Raw genomic sequence first — 17,493 nt, 5'->3', positions numbered from 1 at the left:
TCACAGGAGCAAGGTGAGTTTGTTTTCCTGCAAAGCAATGCCCATTATGACTCTTAATTTATAATAAATTCTGCTCATATCTTTTGACTACATCTTTCTTGAGATAGGTTTTATATCAAGGAAGAGAATAAGTTATCCTATCATGCAATAGAACACTTACTGAATTTTGCAGAACTTTTTAATAGTGATTAAAATAGTGAATAAAGACTTCTAGGGCAGTCTTCTCAATGAGAAATTAACTTTGATTTTAGTAAGAGTTTATTATTGTAAGAACTGCATTTAGTATTAAATCCTTTGGCCCAGTATGTGGTCTCTAAAAGTAGCCCATTTCCAGTGCTTAATAAATTAGTGTAGGAAACAAAGGAACAAACACACCTTTTCAGCCTCCAGAAAACTTGTGTGAGACAGTGATTATTGATCATATGCATGTCTGTTTTGTGAGCTATGTATGTTTTCCAAAATAAAGCCTGAATACAAACACAGTTTTCAGAAGATTAAATCTCTTTCTGTACAATTTAAGAGGGGTTACACATACTACAGTAATAAGAAATATTGCCTGTAGCAATACATTTGGAGGACACTAGCTCATATCATATTAGATAAAGACTGAACTAACACAGACATTGGGCTAAACAATTACCCTTGATTAGATAAATATCCAAACTTTACCTCATCTTCTTTCCTTTAATCATCCAGTCATGCTCCAATACTCTAAGATACAAGCTTAATGAGATTAACTGTGGTATTCTATGCTTTTAGTTTGTTGATATGTCTAAACATCTTCTAACTCACTCCCCAAAAGCGTAAAATGTTCTCCCAGAAAAATTAGTTCTAACAGGGAAAAAAGCTGATTCAAATCTGTGAAGATGAATATAAATATATTTCAGCAATAATTAGAATGTTGTAATTCTCACAATTGAGTTTATTTTTAATTTCCTTTTATGTACAGCAACATAATTCCAATTAAAAGTACTTCTTTACCATGACATCCAGTAAGAGTGACTTGTTAAACAAAATTTTTCTAAAATTAATTTTTTTGTTACCATTAGAGGAATGACTCTATATTACATTAATCTCCCTGTAAATTAAGTTAAAACTGTTGCCTTTATCTAGTTCATTGTTCATTTCCTACAAGAATGTATGGACTGAATGCTTAAGTTTCTTCTACAGTTGCGGTAGATACTCACCAGTATTTTCTATTTTATTTCTCTCTGCCTCTGTGGTAGAGACGGTTCCTTGGTCCTTACAGCTATCTACATTATGTATGAATAACTGATATTAAAAAAAGTGCAAAAGAAAAAAAAAATAAGAAAATACCATTTATTAAAACCTGACTTGGGACAAAAAAAAATAAAGCTAGAATCACCTTGAAAAGCAGTTCTCAGTAGTAAATCTGGCTAGTAGCTATCTCAGTAGCTATCTGGCTATCCCAGAGGGCTGATGCAACTTGGATAACACTACATTGCTTGTCAGAGGTAATCTAAGGAGAAGAGAAGCACCTACAGCTTCCTCAGAGTTTCGTGGGAGAGATGAACACCATCTGTGATAATCAGAGAGCTATCATGTTGACAGGATTTTAGAGATTTGACATCATTTTAGAAACCTGTATTTGCAAGTGTATTTTTGCTTTGAAGGTTCAAAGAGCTGAAAATCACTTAAATCAGGGGAGAACAAATGCCATTGAGGACTATTTACTGAGCAGTTCAAAGTACAGGCTGCTTGTTGGTACTAGTCATCTCCAGCATTTTTAACACTGCTGAGCTGAAGGAACAAGAAGCATACAGTATTACAGTAGAACATCTATCAGGAAGAAAAAAAATGTTTTTACTAAAATATGAGTGAATTGAGTAAGAACAGGTCACACAGAGACCAGAGACACAAAGAATAAGGGAGACCCCCTTGTTAAGTCACAAGGTACAGAACAGGCCACCTTCCTTTCTAAACTCCTTATGAATCCTAGGGATGGCTAAGTCCAATCTTAGTGCTGGGTTTATGTGCAGTGGAATTAACCTATGCAATGTTTATAACGCCAGTAATAATACTGAGTAGCTACATGGATTAGTAGCGTTTCATTACTATTAAATCAGCATTATTTCTGTCACTTATCAGGGATCTGTCAAATGTAAGGGATCTCTCCACCATGGGTAAGAAAGGATATCCTAGTCTCAGGCAAGGACTTTCAAACCTCATGAGGCATCCCTGCTGAAGAGGGGAGTCACTTGGCATGCAGTTCAGGTGCAGTTCAGGGGGAGCTCAAATTGGGCCCATCCTTGATGGTAACATTTACAGAGTGAAGTAGTTGGCTGCTAGTCAGTAAAAAAGACAAGACAGATGTCTTCATTTCAGCTGTACCATCTTGTTCTGTGCTTTACTTATCTTGTACTTTTGGGTTTTGAAGCCATGTCTGGAACTATTTTTCTGAGGCATTTTCACTCCTTTATACATGAGCCAGGAGCTTAACAGCATGCAGATTCACCCCAGGGCATGAGGCCTGTTGCTCCTTAGTCAAAGGCATGGGTGGGGGTCAAGTGTGTCTGTCACAACCACAAGATCAATGCTTATTTTACATAATATTTACTGTGATTTTGTTTAATGCACTTTAATGTACTTGCTATTTTTCTCTCATATTGACTTAGTGGTAAAGTATTGTAAAAGTTTGTGTTTGGATTCATAAAATAGCTTGCAGTGAGATGACCGTCTATGATTTTGTGGAATTTTTTCAGAAAAATATGAGTTTTATTAAAAACTAAAGAAAATACTCAGAATTTTAAATCTGCGATGTAAATATTTCACATATATATAACGAGGTCATATTTTCATTCATTATTAATCCTCCAATTAATTTACACTTGACTAATACAAAAGGCAGCCAGGTTTTCATTTTAGAAGCAAATTATTCCAGTTCAAGTTATCAGCTGGATGAACACACATGCTGCATTTTTCAAGCAGCTGGAAATCTGCCCAATATACAAGACAGATGATTTCACCGGCTGTTTATCTCTCTGCCTCTCTGACAGTCTGTCCTTCCTGAGCGAGCTAATTGTTAGCCAACTATGGCACTCACTGCTGAGCTGGGGTAGCTTATATTAACACATGAGCTAAAGCCACGCAGTACATGTGATCACAAAGGCAAGAAACAGTGTTCTGGTCCATAAACAGAATGGTGGGCAGAAGAAAATACCTGAGGAGATTTTGTCACTCACCAAGGAGCAGAACTGCTACACTGTACTATTTAAATCTACCAGCTGGCAGAATCAAAGAATAAGAAAGGTCAGTGGAGGCATTTGCATTCCTATATTACATGGCAAGCATAAGAAATGCAAATCAGAGAGATGTGTTACATTGGAAGTGGCCTTGTTTGACATTATTACAACTGACAAGCAGCAGATGGGACAGAATAAGACTATACCTAAGGACATGCTGTTATTAAATATTAACCAAAATGTCACTTCTTTGTACTGTAACCACTCTGTCAAAGTTCTGTTTACTGTCTAACAGAAGGCCAGTTATTTCCTTGCCTAGATGAGCAGATGTTAATTTTTCTCTTTTCTCTTTTATGTTTCTTACTAACAAGTAATTTTCTACTTGCTTTGCCTTTTGTGATCATTTTGCCAGGCATTTGTTACATAATTCATAGTGTACTAATGAGCAGAGTTGAAATACAGTTAAAATCTATGTACTTTACCTTAAAGGAAATCCACAAGCCATAGAAAGAATACTTAGGAGGAGAAGTACAAGAATGCATGACTTCTAAGATGCAGCTGCAGTTTACAAATGCAGACCTGAGGTAGCAGGCCTTGGTTCAACCCTAAAGAGACACATGTGATGTCTGTGTAGTCTCTTTCCAGTCAAGTACTCCAAATAATCTGGAAAAGTTTTCCAGCACACTGGAAAGCAGGAAAGAAAAAACATTATTAATGGAAAGAGGGAAATTGCTAAAAATTATTTGATAATAATATATGATGTTTTGATCTAATTGTAATTAACACACACACACAAATATTTCTCACTAGTTTCCTAGTAACATATTTTTACAACTCCTTGAAAACTAAACCACCTAGTCAAAGGCCTTATTTTCCACAATTTTCAATCTACTTACTGAAAAACTAACTTTTTAATTAAATCAGTGTAAAAGGCAGTGGCAGTTCATAAGGGAATGTAATTTCATGAGTGAAAGAGTGGTAATAAACAAATTGGTTAATGTGTTAAAGAAGTTTACAAGTTGCAGTTTTGAAAAATAAATGTATCTATGCTTTCTAGTTCATTTTTATGGCAAGTGTTATTCCTCAAAGCTGGATTCAGTCATCGGAGACTTGTACATATGATGCTTATGTCAGCAGTAGAAAAGTCTGTGCCAGGAACCTCTGTAGTAGTCCACAATCCAGCCACACTCTAAAATCCTCTCAAAATCTTCTTTGTGACAGACAGAAAGCAGATTCATAATCCCAGCCACTACTGTTGTGCTGCTGGGCACGTGGTCAGTCAGCTTTCTGGTGGCCTGTGGGTAGAAGAGTTGTTGAGGAGAAGAACGGTGCAGTGTGGATGCAGAACATGCCTTCCTTTAGCAATGCTGTTTCATCCTCGTGCTAGACTACAGCAGATCCATGCTGGAGCAGGTGGATGTGCCTGAAGGAGGCTGTGAGCCTGTGGAAAGTCAGCAATAGAGCAGGCTCCAGGCAGGGCCTGGGGCCCTGTGGAGAAAGGAGCCCATGCTGGAGCAGGTTTGCTGGCAGAACTTGTGACCCTGTGGTGGAACCATGCTGGGGCAATCTGTTCCTGAAGGACTGCACCCCATGGAAAGGACCCATGCTGGAACAGTTCATGATGAACTGCAGCATGTGGGACATTCATGAAGAACTGTCTCCTTTGGGAGGTACCCTACACTGGAGCAGTGAACAAGCGTGAGAAGTCCTTCCTGTGAGGAGGAGAAAGTGGAAGAGATGGGGAGAACTGACCTCAGCCTACATTCCTCATCCTCTTGCGCTTCCAGGAAGTGGAGGAGGTGGAGAAAATAGGGAGTGAAATTAAGCCCAGAGAGGAAGGAAGGATAGGGGTAAGGTGTTCTAAAATTTGAGTTTATTTTTCATTATCTTACTCTGATTTGATTGGCAATCAGTTAAACAAATTTCCCCAATTCAAGCCTTTTATCTCTGATGGTAATTAGTGAGTGATTCTCTCCCTGTCCTTATCTTGACTCATGAGCCTTTGGTTCTGCTTTCTCTCCCCTTTTCATTTGAGGAGGGAAGTAATAGAATGGCTTTGGTGGGCTCCTGGCATCCAGCCAGGATCAACCCACCACACTGGCAACTGAAAAGTATGGAAGCATCTGTATACACTTTGGATCTGCTCTTCCAGGCAGCTGCATTATGGCCATAGTTGTGACATTTTCTCCTCTGGGCAACAAATGGCACATTTCTTATGCCTGTTCATGTGGGAACAGAAGCAAAGTCTATTCTTCTTTATTGCTTTTTGCCAGCAGACATCTAGCAATGTCAGAACTGGTGTCACAGAATAGTCTCCATGAGATTTACAGCCTGCAGAGAAAGTTTCTCTGTCAGTTCACTTCAAATGTTTCTTTTGCACCTACTCCCCACTTCAAGAAGATGAATGACTGATTGTTTGAGAAAGCAAGAGCAAGTAAATTATTTGCTGCTTTAGAGCTATGCAGGGTGCATGTATGCTCTTATCTCATAGCTTCTCTCCACAGAGCATTATGTCTCATGGCTAGCAACAGGTAGATATAACTCTGGTTCTGGAAGGTCTGTGCCTTCAAAGCAGGTGACTGTTGGCACTGACAGATGGAATTTTGCGAAATTATAATAGCTGACCTAATACTCATTGCTTACTGTTCCACTACATAATATTTTATACGGGATTGGGACAGTTAAGGAGATGCAGTCCTCAGGAAAATTTTTGCAAATACTGCTTTGTGGGAACCTAGAATGCAGAGAATATTTCTCTGCCTGTTTTGAAGGGTTTTACCCCCCTGGACAGTACTGTTTTTGACCTTTGTCCATGGGAAAATTTGCCTAGCCTCTGGGAAGAATTTGCATCTACAATGGTGTGAATTAGGTGATAGAATACTATGTGAGCTTATCACAGGGTGAAAAATTTGGAGTTTTTAGGTCTATTTGCATAGTAAATAGATAAAAGTAGAAAACCTCAAAATGGAGGATAAGTTGTAGTTAAAAGCTTCTTTCTCCTTCTTCACTAACTCCATATTTTGCAGCAATAGTGGTTTGGGATGATTGGATACAGAATTACGCAGTTCCTGTCTACGTGATTTAGGAACTTGTTGGACATTGGTAAAAAAGTGAAAATATCTTGCATTTTAAGTTTTCATTGGGTAATTTACCTTTAAAAAGGCTGTGAAATCTTGATAAGTTGTCTTATTGCTGCATTCTCTGCTCTGTGCTATGTCTAGGCCATGCCAGTGGCTTGTGCTCCTTCAGTAAGAATTAATAAACACCTCTCTGGGGACTGAGAAGCATGAAGTCCCATCTACCTCCTTTTTTCTCCTGGCAAAAATCTGAACCCTGCTTTTTTTGCTTTGGCCCATTTCAGAAGTCATCAGGTTGGACAGAGCTCTGAGCAGCTTGATCTAGTTGAAGAATGTCCCTGCTCAGGTGTGTTCCAGGGGTGAGTTGAACTAAATGACTTTTAAATGTGCCTTCCAACATTAACTATTCAAATGATTCAGTCTCTCGTGTTGTTGAAGAAGAGAGTCTTATCTTAATTCTTCCAAAGTATCATTTATGTTTCAGGGGAAAAGTATACAACACCCTAAAAATATTTTTTTATATTTAAAAGGCCACTGCATTTCACCATTCCTTAAAAGTGATCACAGACACGAGCTGACAGAAATCCTCCCCTTGAATTTGCAATGAATGTTTTAAAGGGAGATACCAAGGATCACCAACACTTTTTCTCAAAAAAAAAAAAAAGAAAAAGAAAGGTTTCTTTGCCAAAGATGGACTGTTATGAAGTCCTCAGTGGATAATCAGCAGCCACTTCTCTTGTCATGGTTCAGACTATGAATATTCTTCAAAAACTTGGTGAACTCTGGGGGCTTCAAGGGGACAGTGATATGGTGGATTGACTTTGGGACCCAGAACCCCACCAACCTTCCCTATGACTCTCCTCAGCAGGGTGGGAGCAGAAAGAAAATAACATGGGAAAAAAATCTCTCATGGGTTGAGATAAAGGCAGTTTGATAAAGCAAAAGAGAATGTTGCACATGTGCAAGCAAAGGGGAAAAAAAACCTAGAAAGATTTTATTTTCTACTTCCCACCAGCAAGCGATGTCTGGCCACTTCCTGGGAAGCAGGGCTTCAATACACGTAGCAGATGCTCCAAAAGGCAAACACCATAAGCAATGAATGCCACACCTTCCTCCTCCTTCCCCTTAGGTTTTGTACCTGGACAGACATCCTGTGATGTGGAATACCCCTTTGGTGAGTTTGGGTTGGCTGTCCCAGCCGTGTCCCCTCCCACGATCCTGCCCACCCCCAGCCTCTTGGCCTGTGTGGGGTGGAATTGGAGAGAGAGGCTGGTGCTGTGCCAGCACTGCTCAGCAGCAGCCAAGGCACTGCTGTGTTGTCAACACCTTTCCAGCCACTAATGCAAAGCACAGCACCATGAGGGCTGCTGTGTGAAAATGAAATCGACCTCTGCCAGACCCAATACAAGTGCAAAGGCTGTAATAGATCTGTGCAGAAAAACCCCTGACATTTGGGTGAGCTATATTATTATCACGAGTTACAGTATCCTAACTGAGGATTCAGCCATTTGACTGCATTTGAACAATCTGATTCTGTGTAAAGCTCCTTTTATGGTTTCCAAGCATGCTAAAATGCAAATCTGTCTCTGGATTACTTGCAAGGCAATTGCAAAATCTCTCATTATGTAAAATGGCCACGTTTGGACATCCATAAGCCAGCAGACACTCGATAAATGGGAGCAATTAACCTTATATTGAGTCCAATGGAATGAAATGTCAGAGAAGAGGACAGTGACTCAAGGCATAGGAGTAATTTATTAAAGAATCAGAGCTGTCTTCTTTGCTTTGCAGCATGTGCCAGTGTACAAGTCACCAAACTATTTCCCTCTACAGAAGCAGAATTTCAGGCTTCAGTAACTATTGTGTGTATGTTTCCATTGTAGGAGCTTGATTATTATGAAACTCCTTAGTATTTGGTTTGGTTACAGATCATTCTCCTCTTTTGTACAAGCTACAGAAGAAAAACAACCTATAAAATGTTGCTGTAGGACAAGGCAGGTGTTGAGAGGCCAAGTCCTTTTTGTCAACACAGTGCAATCAGTGCAATATTCCTGCTGGATATTCAGAACCTGACAGGAAAGCTGTGAGTCCAGGAACTTGGGAACCAGAGAAGGATTATAGGAGCTGTTTACTGCACAGGAGAGCACCAAGACAGACAAACACATTGTAAATAACTATTGCTGATTCTCAGAGGCATAAAGCAACACTTGACATGGATTATCTGGAATAGCGTTCTTTTTCATTAGATCCACAAAGAGCAAGAAATCAACAGCAAAATCTGCAGGCCCATCTTCCAATAGTAGTATGAGGGTACATGTATGGCCAATCTGAAAAACTGAACTGCAGAACTGTTCCTCTTTCTTTGATAACTGAAACCTCATGAAAATAAGGTAGCACAAGACTTCTGAGAGTTGACATTAATTTACTGTTCTGCTTGAACTAGAGAAATGTTAAAATACAGCCAATAACGTAATAGATCTTCTATTTGCACTGTAGATTTGGAAATGTTAGAGTCAAAGTTGCATGCAGAAACTTAATTCAATATCTTACTTGCAGTTGTTACGATTTAGCCTTTAATTACAGAATTATGCTTCATATTTTCATAGAATCCAGACTCAATTACTGCACCAGCTGGACAGATTGCTTGTTGGAAGCCCATGTTCAATATTACCTTCCTTTCTTGCTTCATACTGACCAGTTTGAAAAGAAGATTATGAAATTTCTCGTATCTCTTGTCCCAGTAGTTACCACTAATGTATTTCAGAAGTATGATTACTTGCCCAGTTGCTGAGGCTGTACTCACTGTGCTGCAGTGTCTGCTTCAGCCTTTCAGAGGAATGTTTATGGGTGCATGTGTTAATTTCCTGGAGTCTCTGTACTTGAGCTATACCTCAAGTCCCTGCAATTGATCGAGGCAGTTAACTGTTTTTTAGCATGCAGAACTGTCTATGCTTCTGTTCTAATGCTCTGCTGAGAAGCTCATTATGAAGAAAGTTCATTTTCAATCTCTGATCAGTGAAAATTGGTCATTAATAAATTATGAAGAAGAATTATCCAGATGTTCTGATATTCTGATAATTTTCTTAAGAAGTACACAAGTTGATGCCTGTAAAGTACTATTTCTTCTTCATTATCGTATTGAAAAAGTAATTGGGTATTCCGAGCCTGATGTGAACAGGAATTAAAAGGAATGGAGATTTTTTTCCAATTTTTCAGCAAATCTGGGAGCTCTTTGTGAGTCTCCAAATTGCTACTTCCACATATTCCAACAATGTGATGTGAAACCCTTTAAACCACAGGTATTTCCTAATTCGAAAACCTATTTAGGCCACAGAAACAATAAATAAGTTCACAGGAATGGGTAAATTTTTAATTTAAATTTTTAATTTAAAATTTTGTTATCAGAAGGCTCTGGAATTTAACGGTAATGATTTTTAAATCATGCATCCTGAACAATTGACCTAAAGCAATGCAACAGTACCACTGCCAGCAGGATCTTGCATCTTTTCCTGTGCTGTATCAAAAATTTCCCTCATTATTGAATATAGGGGTCTGTTCTTTCCCTGCAGAGTTTCTGCTGCCCCACTCCTGTGATCCTGATTGTGATTGTTTTATTTATACTGCAAGCCAACCACCCTGCAGAGAGTCAAGGTGATTAAGAAACATCAATTAAGATGTGATTTTAAGTTTGGTGCTATGCTACTTATAAAATTGTGCTACACTGATACCAGTAACAAAAAAAACCCTGTGTTACTGTGGTCATAAAATTATATACTGATCATAAAATGATGTTTTTAAAAAATAAATCTTTAATTGTAACTACAATCTAGTGCCATCATTCTGCTGAGGTTCTCCAAAACAATCAGTTTGTCCTTACAGTTGCAGTTGATAAGTAGAACAACAGTTTTCAGTTTAAGGTTGAATAGTGACATCTCAGTAGGATAGCAATCAGGCATATCTGTATGGAAAATTGTCCTGTTGTGCCAGTGCAGGGTTTTGGTCAGTGTCCTGCCTTATGCAGCATAGGAACACAAGAGCTGGAAAGAATATGGATAGGAGAGCAGCTTCATTTTAGGCTGAACAGAACCTCCAGATATCTCTGGACCACTGTCTTGCTGAAAGCTGGGCCAGTCTAAACCTATGTATTCAGGGCCCTCTCTATCTGAGGTCTCAATTTCCTTGAGAGATCTCATTACCGCTCTGTACCAGTGCTCAGCTTCTCACTGTGCCGGAGGTCCTGTTACTACCTGATGGTTCTGTGTTGCACTGGAACTCAGAGCAGTGAAGTCAGAAACCTGAGATAATTGCACATTGAAATGTGAAGTTGCAGAAAGAAAAAAACCAAACCAACAAGGAAAAGTGCTTGCACCACAATGACAGAGCTCCCATTTATCCAGTTGAGTTCAGGCTAATTCAAGGTCCCAGCCAAATTCTGCAATCCATGGAAAACCCTGTGCTGTTACAGCCATATCTTTGCCAGAAATTGCCGTTGTCTGAAGGGTAGCTGGGATTGAAGGCCACAATTCCAATGACTCCAGGCTGCCTGTGCTCGAAGCAAATCTGTGATCCAGATCATAGTGGTCACTTGAGCCAGAGCTTTCCAGAGAGGCACCTAAAGATGCAAGAAAATGACAAGTGGAACGTCTACAAGCACCCTATACTCTAAATCCGGCTGGCTTTATGAAGCTGCTTTTGCAGATTCTGCAGGATATCTGTAGGTGACAAAACCCTTCAAAATCTGACTTTGAACAGCCTATGTGATTTAAGAAAACTAAAGATGATTGAATGTGAACTTGTTCTTGGAGGCAAAGAGATCATCACAAAAGTAGAATTCAAGAGGAGTATCTGATTGGATTTTTCTCCTGCAGCATGAGAATATGGGACAAACTGGTTTGACTTAAACAACTAACACACACCCACAGTAGAAGAATTTTTCCTTACTTGGGAATAAACTAATTGCAGGAAGATGTCAGCCTGGAAAGTAGAAAAATCAGAACTTTCTAAAAATCCTATATTTAGTCATACATATGCACAAAAAGGAAAACATACAGCATTTGGATAGCCTGTGGATAACAAACTGATCTCTAACCATTACCTGGTTATGATTTGTGTGATGCAACATACACAAATAGGAGTAATCCAGATGTGTTATGGATGCTACACACTCTTTCTGAACTATCTGACATTAGTCAGCAAGAAAGAACTGCCTCAAGAGTGAGAACATTTCTCTGTTTTGTGATGGCTGTTGCTAACATGGTGAATGCATGTGATATTTTTTTGCCTAGCCTAAAGCCATATTAACCAGAAGGATTTTCTGCTTTCTATCTTTCTTGTGGATATTTCAATGTGAAGAGTTGATCAATACTAGAAATTTTGGACTTATTTTTGTGCAAGATAACAGTAAAGATAGACTTAGCAGCAATGCTTGAGTGTTTATTAATACAGAAAGTACTTTGCATGATACTTACTACTTTTTCTTCTTTATCTTAGTTTGAAATGCACAGCATGTACTGCAACATTTATTACACATGGCAATCAGAATTATGAGAAGAAACAAGACCTTATAAATTCCAGAGTCGATGCTACTTAACTTCATTATTTAATTAAAATAATGTGATTAGGAGGGTGCATGCTTAGCACAAATTAGTCACTTGTGTGAAATGATATGCCTGTATCAAAATGCCTCTTTTTTACTAATTCCCTAAGTTGAAACAAATTGTAAATTATTTCTACTTCAAGAGACACAAATCTGAGAAGAAGTAGATGTTCTATTGAGATCATAACATTTTAGGATTTGTTATTTCACAGAAAAAGTTCACTTTCACCATAACCCCTTTATCCTCATGTTTGGTAAAAAATATGCTGGAAACTTGCCAAACACAACTCAAAAATGTGGTCAAAGTTCTGAAAAAGATGAAGCCTGTTCCCTCCAAAAATTCATGTGAAAATGAGTCAGAGCAGGGGCTAGGAGTCCTGCAGGTGCGGATGTACCCTGCATGAGCAGATGGGGATTGGAAAGCATCTTGTGCATATGCAAAAGTGTTGTGGGCCTTGCATACTTAGATTGGAACAATCTCTGAGATTAGACATGGAATCCTTGGTTTTACTTCTCTGCTATGCCTGTCTTGCAGATTATTCTGTCCTTCTTCGTAGGTATTTATCCCGGTTTGGGTTTTCCTAGGGTTATCCAGTAGACCCATAGTTCCTATCCTCTCACACTGCTGGGAGGCAATGTAAGAGAAATACTGAAGTATTAGGGAAGCTGCCCTGCATCGATGTGCTTTTGCTCACTTGTCACCTCACAAGCTGCCTGTCAGTGCAGAGAAGAGAACGTGGTTCCTGACTAAGCCACAAGGGACAGTATCAGGCTGAGTTTGGAGCTCTCCTGGGGCTTTCTTGCCTCTCCCATGACTGGCAGAACAGGAATTAGGGAGCTGCTAGACTTCTGGGTAATGAGATTTAAAGATGATTTAAAGCAAGATGAGTCTTGCTTCAAGGCAAAAATTTGCTCTCATACAAAGGGCCTAGAGTATACCATTCCTGAATCAGCAGCTACTGGGAGTCTTGCAACCCCCTGAGAGACCCAGGTACTAGCCAGTCAAGAATAGGACACTACTCAGGATCAGGCCGAGAAGTTGCTCTAAGAAAAAAACAATAGTCAGACAGGATAAATATGCTGAGCAGAAACAGGAGACCAGCACTAAGGATGTAAAAATAAAAATGTTTTCATTTGCTGATGACAGTATAGGGAGCATGCGATCCTCCTTTCCACACAAGCTGATGAAAATGCTGCAGGAAGGAATTACAACTGAAGCCTGTGCTCACCGTGGAGGATTGTTCTCAGGAGCTCACTAAAACATACAGACATGCTTACACTGAGCAAGCTGCAACAGTAGTGCCCAAACTCAGAGAGAATGAGGCTTCTTATAGAGAATATGCAGCAAATAGGAAGGTTAAAAAGGTCCATTAAACTAGATAAAACAGATGTAAATCCAGTCCCTCTTTATTTCATAAAGATAATTAACTCATTAATATAAATGAGTCAATTTTGTCCTCATAATTAATGACTGGAGGTGGGTGTGTAAATACACTACAGGTATGTGTCTGACATTGGGCTTCAACAATGCCAAGAGGGAGCTATACAGATGTTTGCCAAAATGCAACAGGACAATACACAGATGACTTGTAATGATAAATAGGCAAAGGATTCCTCTTCTCTTCCCTCCCACTGTTCTGATTAGAAAAAGGTTAGAAGGGCTCCAACTCCCAAATGATTAAAAACAACTGTGCAAAACATGACTAGCCCCTGACATCTTCACACCCTCTCCAAACACTGCATGACATTGCCTTTCTCATCTTCAAAAAAGAGTTGCATCTGAAGTCTAATTTTGGGCCACCCTTCTGTGCAGAAAGCATGTTAGGGAAGACAGACGATAGCACTCTGAGCATACCCCCCTTCCCTCTTCTCCCCCCAGTTTTATATGCTGACCATGACACCATATGATGTGAAGTATCTGTGTGGTTGGTTGAGGTCAGCTGTCCTGGCTTGTCCCATCCCAAGCTTTTGTGCACCCCCAGTCTGCTCGCCTCTGGGGTGGTGTGAGAAGACAAGGCCTTGCCTCTGTGTAAGCACTGCTCATCAGTAACAAAAAAAATTCTTGTATTAATAATGCTGTTTTCATCACAAATCCAAAACACAGCTCCATAATAGCTATTGTGAACAAAATTAATTGTACCCCATCCAAAACCAGCCCATCATATTAGGAACATGTCCACAGCTCCTAGCAAAACTGTGATGTTCTTGTGCAGATTTTTGAACTGTATGAAAAGGGGTCCCCTTCTTGCTCATCTCTCTGCATTGATGGACCTGATTAAGCAATGGAGAAATGGTGCTTCACATGAAGGTATAGCTCTGGAAAACTCTGTCCCAGATTTGCACTGGGGGAATGAAAAACTTTTTACTGCTTTTATTGATAGGTCTGAATTCTGATTAGTGAAAGACTCCTGAAAATGCAATTGTGAGGCATTCTCTAACTCTTCATTTGAAACTGCATTCCACTATGGAGCGTAGACAGAACAAAGCTGCAACAAACCTCTCCTGTCATAGATCAGAATGCACAACTGAAGCACCACAGGTAAAGCTATCTCCTGTGTAGTTCTTCCGTTTGCTTAATTTTTCATTGTGGCAGATGCCAGAGATGGGCCTGGAGACATCAGCCTGCAGGTATTCCTATCCCCACTTGAACTTCCATTCAATGCCTCCAGCATTCCCTAAGACCAGACCAAATCAACACTGGGATGAGAACTAAAGATACAAGTGAGACTATCACAGCTGGGCAGGCAGAACTTGGGAAAACCTGCTCTAGTATGTGTTTACCTTTGGGCAGATGGAGAAAGATTAAAAGAGCAATACTAAGTGTTTGCATCTGTGGTGGCCCAGATGACAAATCCTTCCGGCAACACTCAAACTGAGCAGTATGATTCACACAAGTATCACCTCTGCATCTGATTTACTGTAGCCCTTACCTAGGAAGACGCATGGGAAATGTACCTACCAAAAAAAATATGCATTACCCGGTTTGTGTACCATCAGCCCTAGCCAAAACCAGGGTTTGCTTCCTTTTTTAGGCGCCAGCTGGAACCCTCCGACCCCACCACGGATGGGAAGGGGGACACACATGTAGCGGTAGTAGCGAATTCAGAGATCAAACTGTGCAGGTGGTGGCTGCAGGTATCCCGGCCACTCCAGACGACAGGCGGGGGCACCTAGTAAAGGAACGGAAAGGCACCTCCGGCCTCCTCACGGAGGCAGCTCTGCTCCCCCGCCCGTTCGAGGCCGCAGCGGGGAAGGCCCGGCAGATCCCGCCACGCCGGAACGCGAACCGCGACTGCACCGACACCGCCCCGCGCAGGGCGGGCCCCTCCGCTCCGCCCCGCCAGCACCTGGCGCGGCCCCGCCCGGCCGCGACGGTGGGCGGGTCCCGCATGCAGATGCGTCCCCCGCCTCTCCGGTGCGTGCTGAGGTCAGGCTGGGCTGCGCTGCCAGCGCGGAGCAGCGGGGCTGAGGTCGCGGCAGACCCGGAGCCGCGGGGGCGGGCGCGGAGCTACGGCGAGCGCCTGGCTCGGGCCGGGAGCGGTTCCCTCCCGCCGGGGAAGCCGGGGGGCTCGGCGGGGCCCTTCCAGCCGCTGGCGGAGGGAGAGCGGCGAGTGCGCGGAGCGGGGCTCCCGGCCCGCCCCGCCGCCCCGCTCCTCCATGCGGGCGGCGAGCGGGGCTGGGGCGCGGGGCGCCTGGGGCAGCGCGCAGCGGTGCTGAGGCCGCGACCGGGAGAGACGATGGCCAAATGGCTGAACAAGTACTTCAGCCTGGGCAATAGCAAGACCAAGAGCCCTCCGCAGCCCCCGCGGCCCGACTACCGGGAGAAGCGCAACGGTGCCGGCAGCGCGCCCCGCCCCGAGGGGCCGCCGCACCTCCACCTCCACCACCACACCTCGCCCGGCTTTTCGCGCCGCCGCCTGCGCGACGACACCAGCGACCTGCTCCGCGCCTACCGCGCCCAGAAGGACCGCGACTTCGAAGACCCCTACAGCGGGCCCGGCTCGTCCCTGCGCAAGCTGCGCGCCATGTGCCGCCCGGACTACTCGGCGCCCGAGGACCTGGGTGAGGCAGCCCTCAAGGCGTCCTCCTCCTCCTCCTCCTCGTCGTGCTGCGCCACGCCTCCCACCACCGGCTCCCCGCACCTCTTCCGCAGCCACAGCGAGCGCCGCCCGGCGACGCCACCCGACGTGAAGTACATCTCCCCCAAGCACCGGCTGATCAAGGTGGAGAGCGGCGGTGGAGGCAGCGACGGCGCGGGCAAGAAGCTCAACAAGGGCTCCAAGCAGCCCACGATTGCTGCCCACTCTGCCGTGAAAGATAAAGTAAGTGTTGTGCTCCTGTTCCCGCCCCTGTAGGCTAGGTAGTAGGGCTGGGCCCCTGGAAGGATTTTTGGCGAGGGGACTAGCTCCTGCACATCTGGAGTTGCCGCTGTTCTCAGCCATCCTTCAGTGGGTGGCCTGGCCTTTTTTATTATCTGTGGGCAGGCAGGGCATGTGCAGGAGTAGCACGTGAAGTGATGGTGTCCTGTTGGCTTCAAGCTCACCTTCCTTCTGATGGGGCAGGTTCACAGGTGTGTCTAGCCCTGCTTTGAGGCACGGCGCGCTGCCAGCCTCAAGATGGGTATGGGTTGGTATGCTCCTGCAGAACAGGATGTGAGTCGTTAGGGGGGTGCTTGGGGAGCGCTAGAGTCCCTTGAAAAGCCTTCCGATTGTAACCCCAATTTGAGGCCTCGGCCCCACTGCATGTGGTATGGAGCACTCTTATATAAAAAATAAACTGGGGAAAAAAAAAAAAAAAAAAAGTGATGCTGTCCCGTGCCGTACTGTCTGTTTTTAAGGAGACAATTTGTCGTTTGTTTATTTATAAACTTTTTGCTTCCTAGTTCAGTGTCAAAGGTGAGGTAGCTCAAAGTCCTGTGTTACAACAGCATGGCAACTTCGATGATAATGTGCTTCCATCTGGCATGGAGCTGAAGCAAGCTCCATAGATACTTGCCCAGTTCCAAATGTTATCCTTTTACTAGTCATTCTCTACAAATTTTTACAAAATATTGTAGACACAACACTGGAAAGTGCTGGACTTGGGAACTCAAACTCAAGTTACAGAGGGAAATAGAGTTAATTTTTTTTTTTTTTTAAGCAAAGCATATTCCCCCACCTGTGTTGTTCTTGTGAATATAGTTTAGTTTTTCTCATATATCGGAAATAAATGTTTCTCTATTTTGTTGATTGGCATTTTCAACTCCAGGATAAAAGTCACATCACAGGAATTTCAAGTATCTGCTGAATGTTATCAGTCTAAATGGTCTGTGTGTACATGTTTAAATATGTAACAATATTGCATTGCCACACTTACATGACAACTTGATAAGTTATATCTGTCCAGGTGGAAATCCAGAAAAAGACAAAGAAATCTGGTTGTGACAGTGATGATACAAGGAGAAAAGTCTAGGATTTGTTCTATTGTCTTAGTAGGTATAGTTTCTGACTGGAAGCAACTTCTTTTGCGGAGGTGATTGATTAAAAGTTCACATTTTACAATGTATGTTACAATCTATCCAGTCTTCTCTAAATCTACATTGATACTAGGTATCTTCTCTTAGGAAACCGCTTTCAGC

General features: G+C 42.3%; 1 protein-coding gene and 1 long non-coding RNA gene across 6 annotated transcripts in view; both read left to right on the top strand.

The window, feature by feature from the left end:
• The first annotated feature begins 3,180 nt into the window (after window positions 1-3,180).
• Window positions 3,181-10,454, top strand: LOC138103828 (uncharacterized). 4 transcript variants are annotated; one of them, XR_011147876.1, is made up of 4 exons: window positions 3,181-3,270; window positions 6,565-6,626; window positions 7,410-7,454; window positions 8,887-10,454. It is a non-coding gene; the product is annotated as an uncharacterized lncRNA (long non-coding RNA). The 4 variants fall into 4 exon arrangements; XR_011147877.1 differs by having other exon boundaries at window positions 6,565-6,639; XR_011147878.1 differs by lacking the exon at window positions 7,410-7,454.
• Window positions 10,455-15,289: 4,835 nt separating this feature from the next.
• Window positions 15,290-17,493, top strand: part of SHB (SH2 domain containing adaptor protein B) — a 60,729-nt gene continuing 58,525 nt past the window's right edge. Inside the window, exon 1 of one of the 2 annotated variants that reach the window (XM_069002433.1) lies at window positions 15,290-16,198. In XM_069002433.1, the coding sequence (XP_068858534.1) occupies window positions 15,614-16,198 (585 nt within the window). In that variant the 5' untranslated portion in view covers window positions 15,290-15,613. The remainder of the gene's footprint in view (window positions 16,199-17,493) is intronic. The other variant, XM_069002434.1, reaches the window with a different exon arrangement.

This window comes from Aphelocoma coerulescens (assembly GCF_041296385.1).
Source record: "Aphelocoma coerulescens isolate FSJ_1873_10779 chromosome Z unlocalized genomic scaffold, UR_Acoe_1.0 ChrZ, whole genome shotgun sequence".
NCBI lineage: Eukaryota > Metazoa > Chordata > Aves > Passeriformes > Corvidae > Aphelocoma > Aphelocoma coerulescens.
This window is presented reverse-complemented; position numbering and strand designations above follow the sequence as displayed.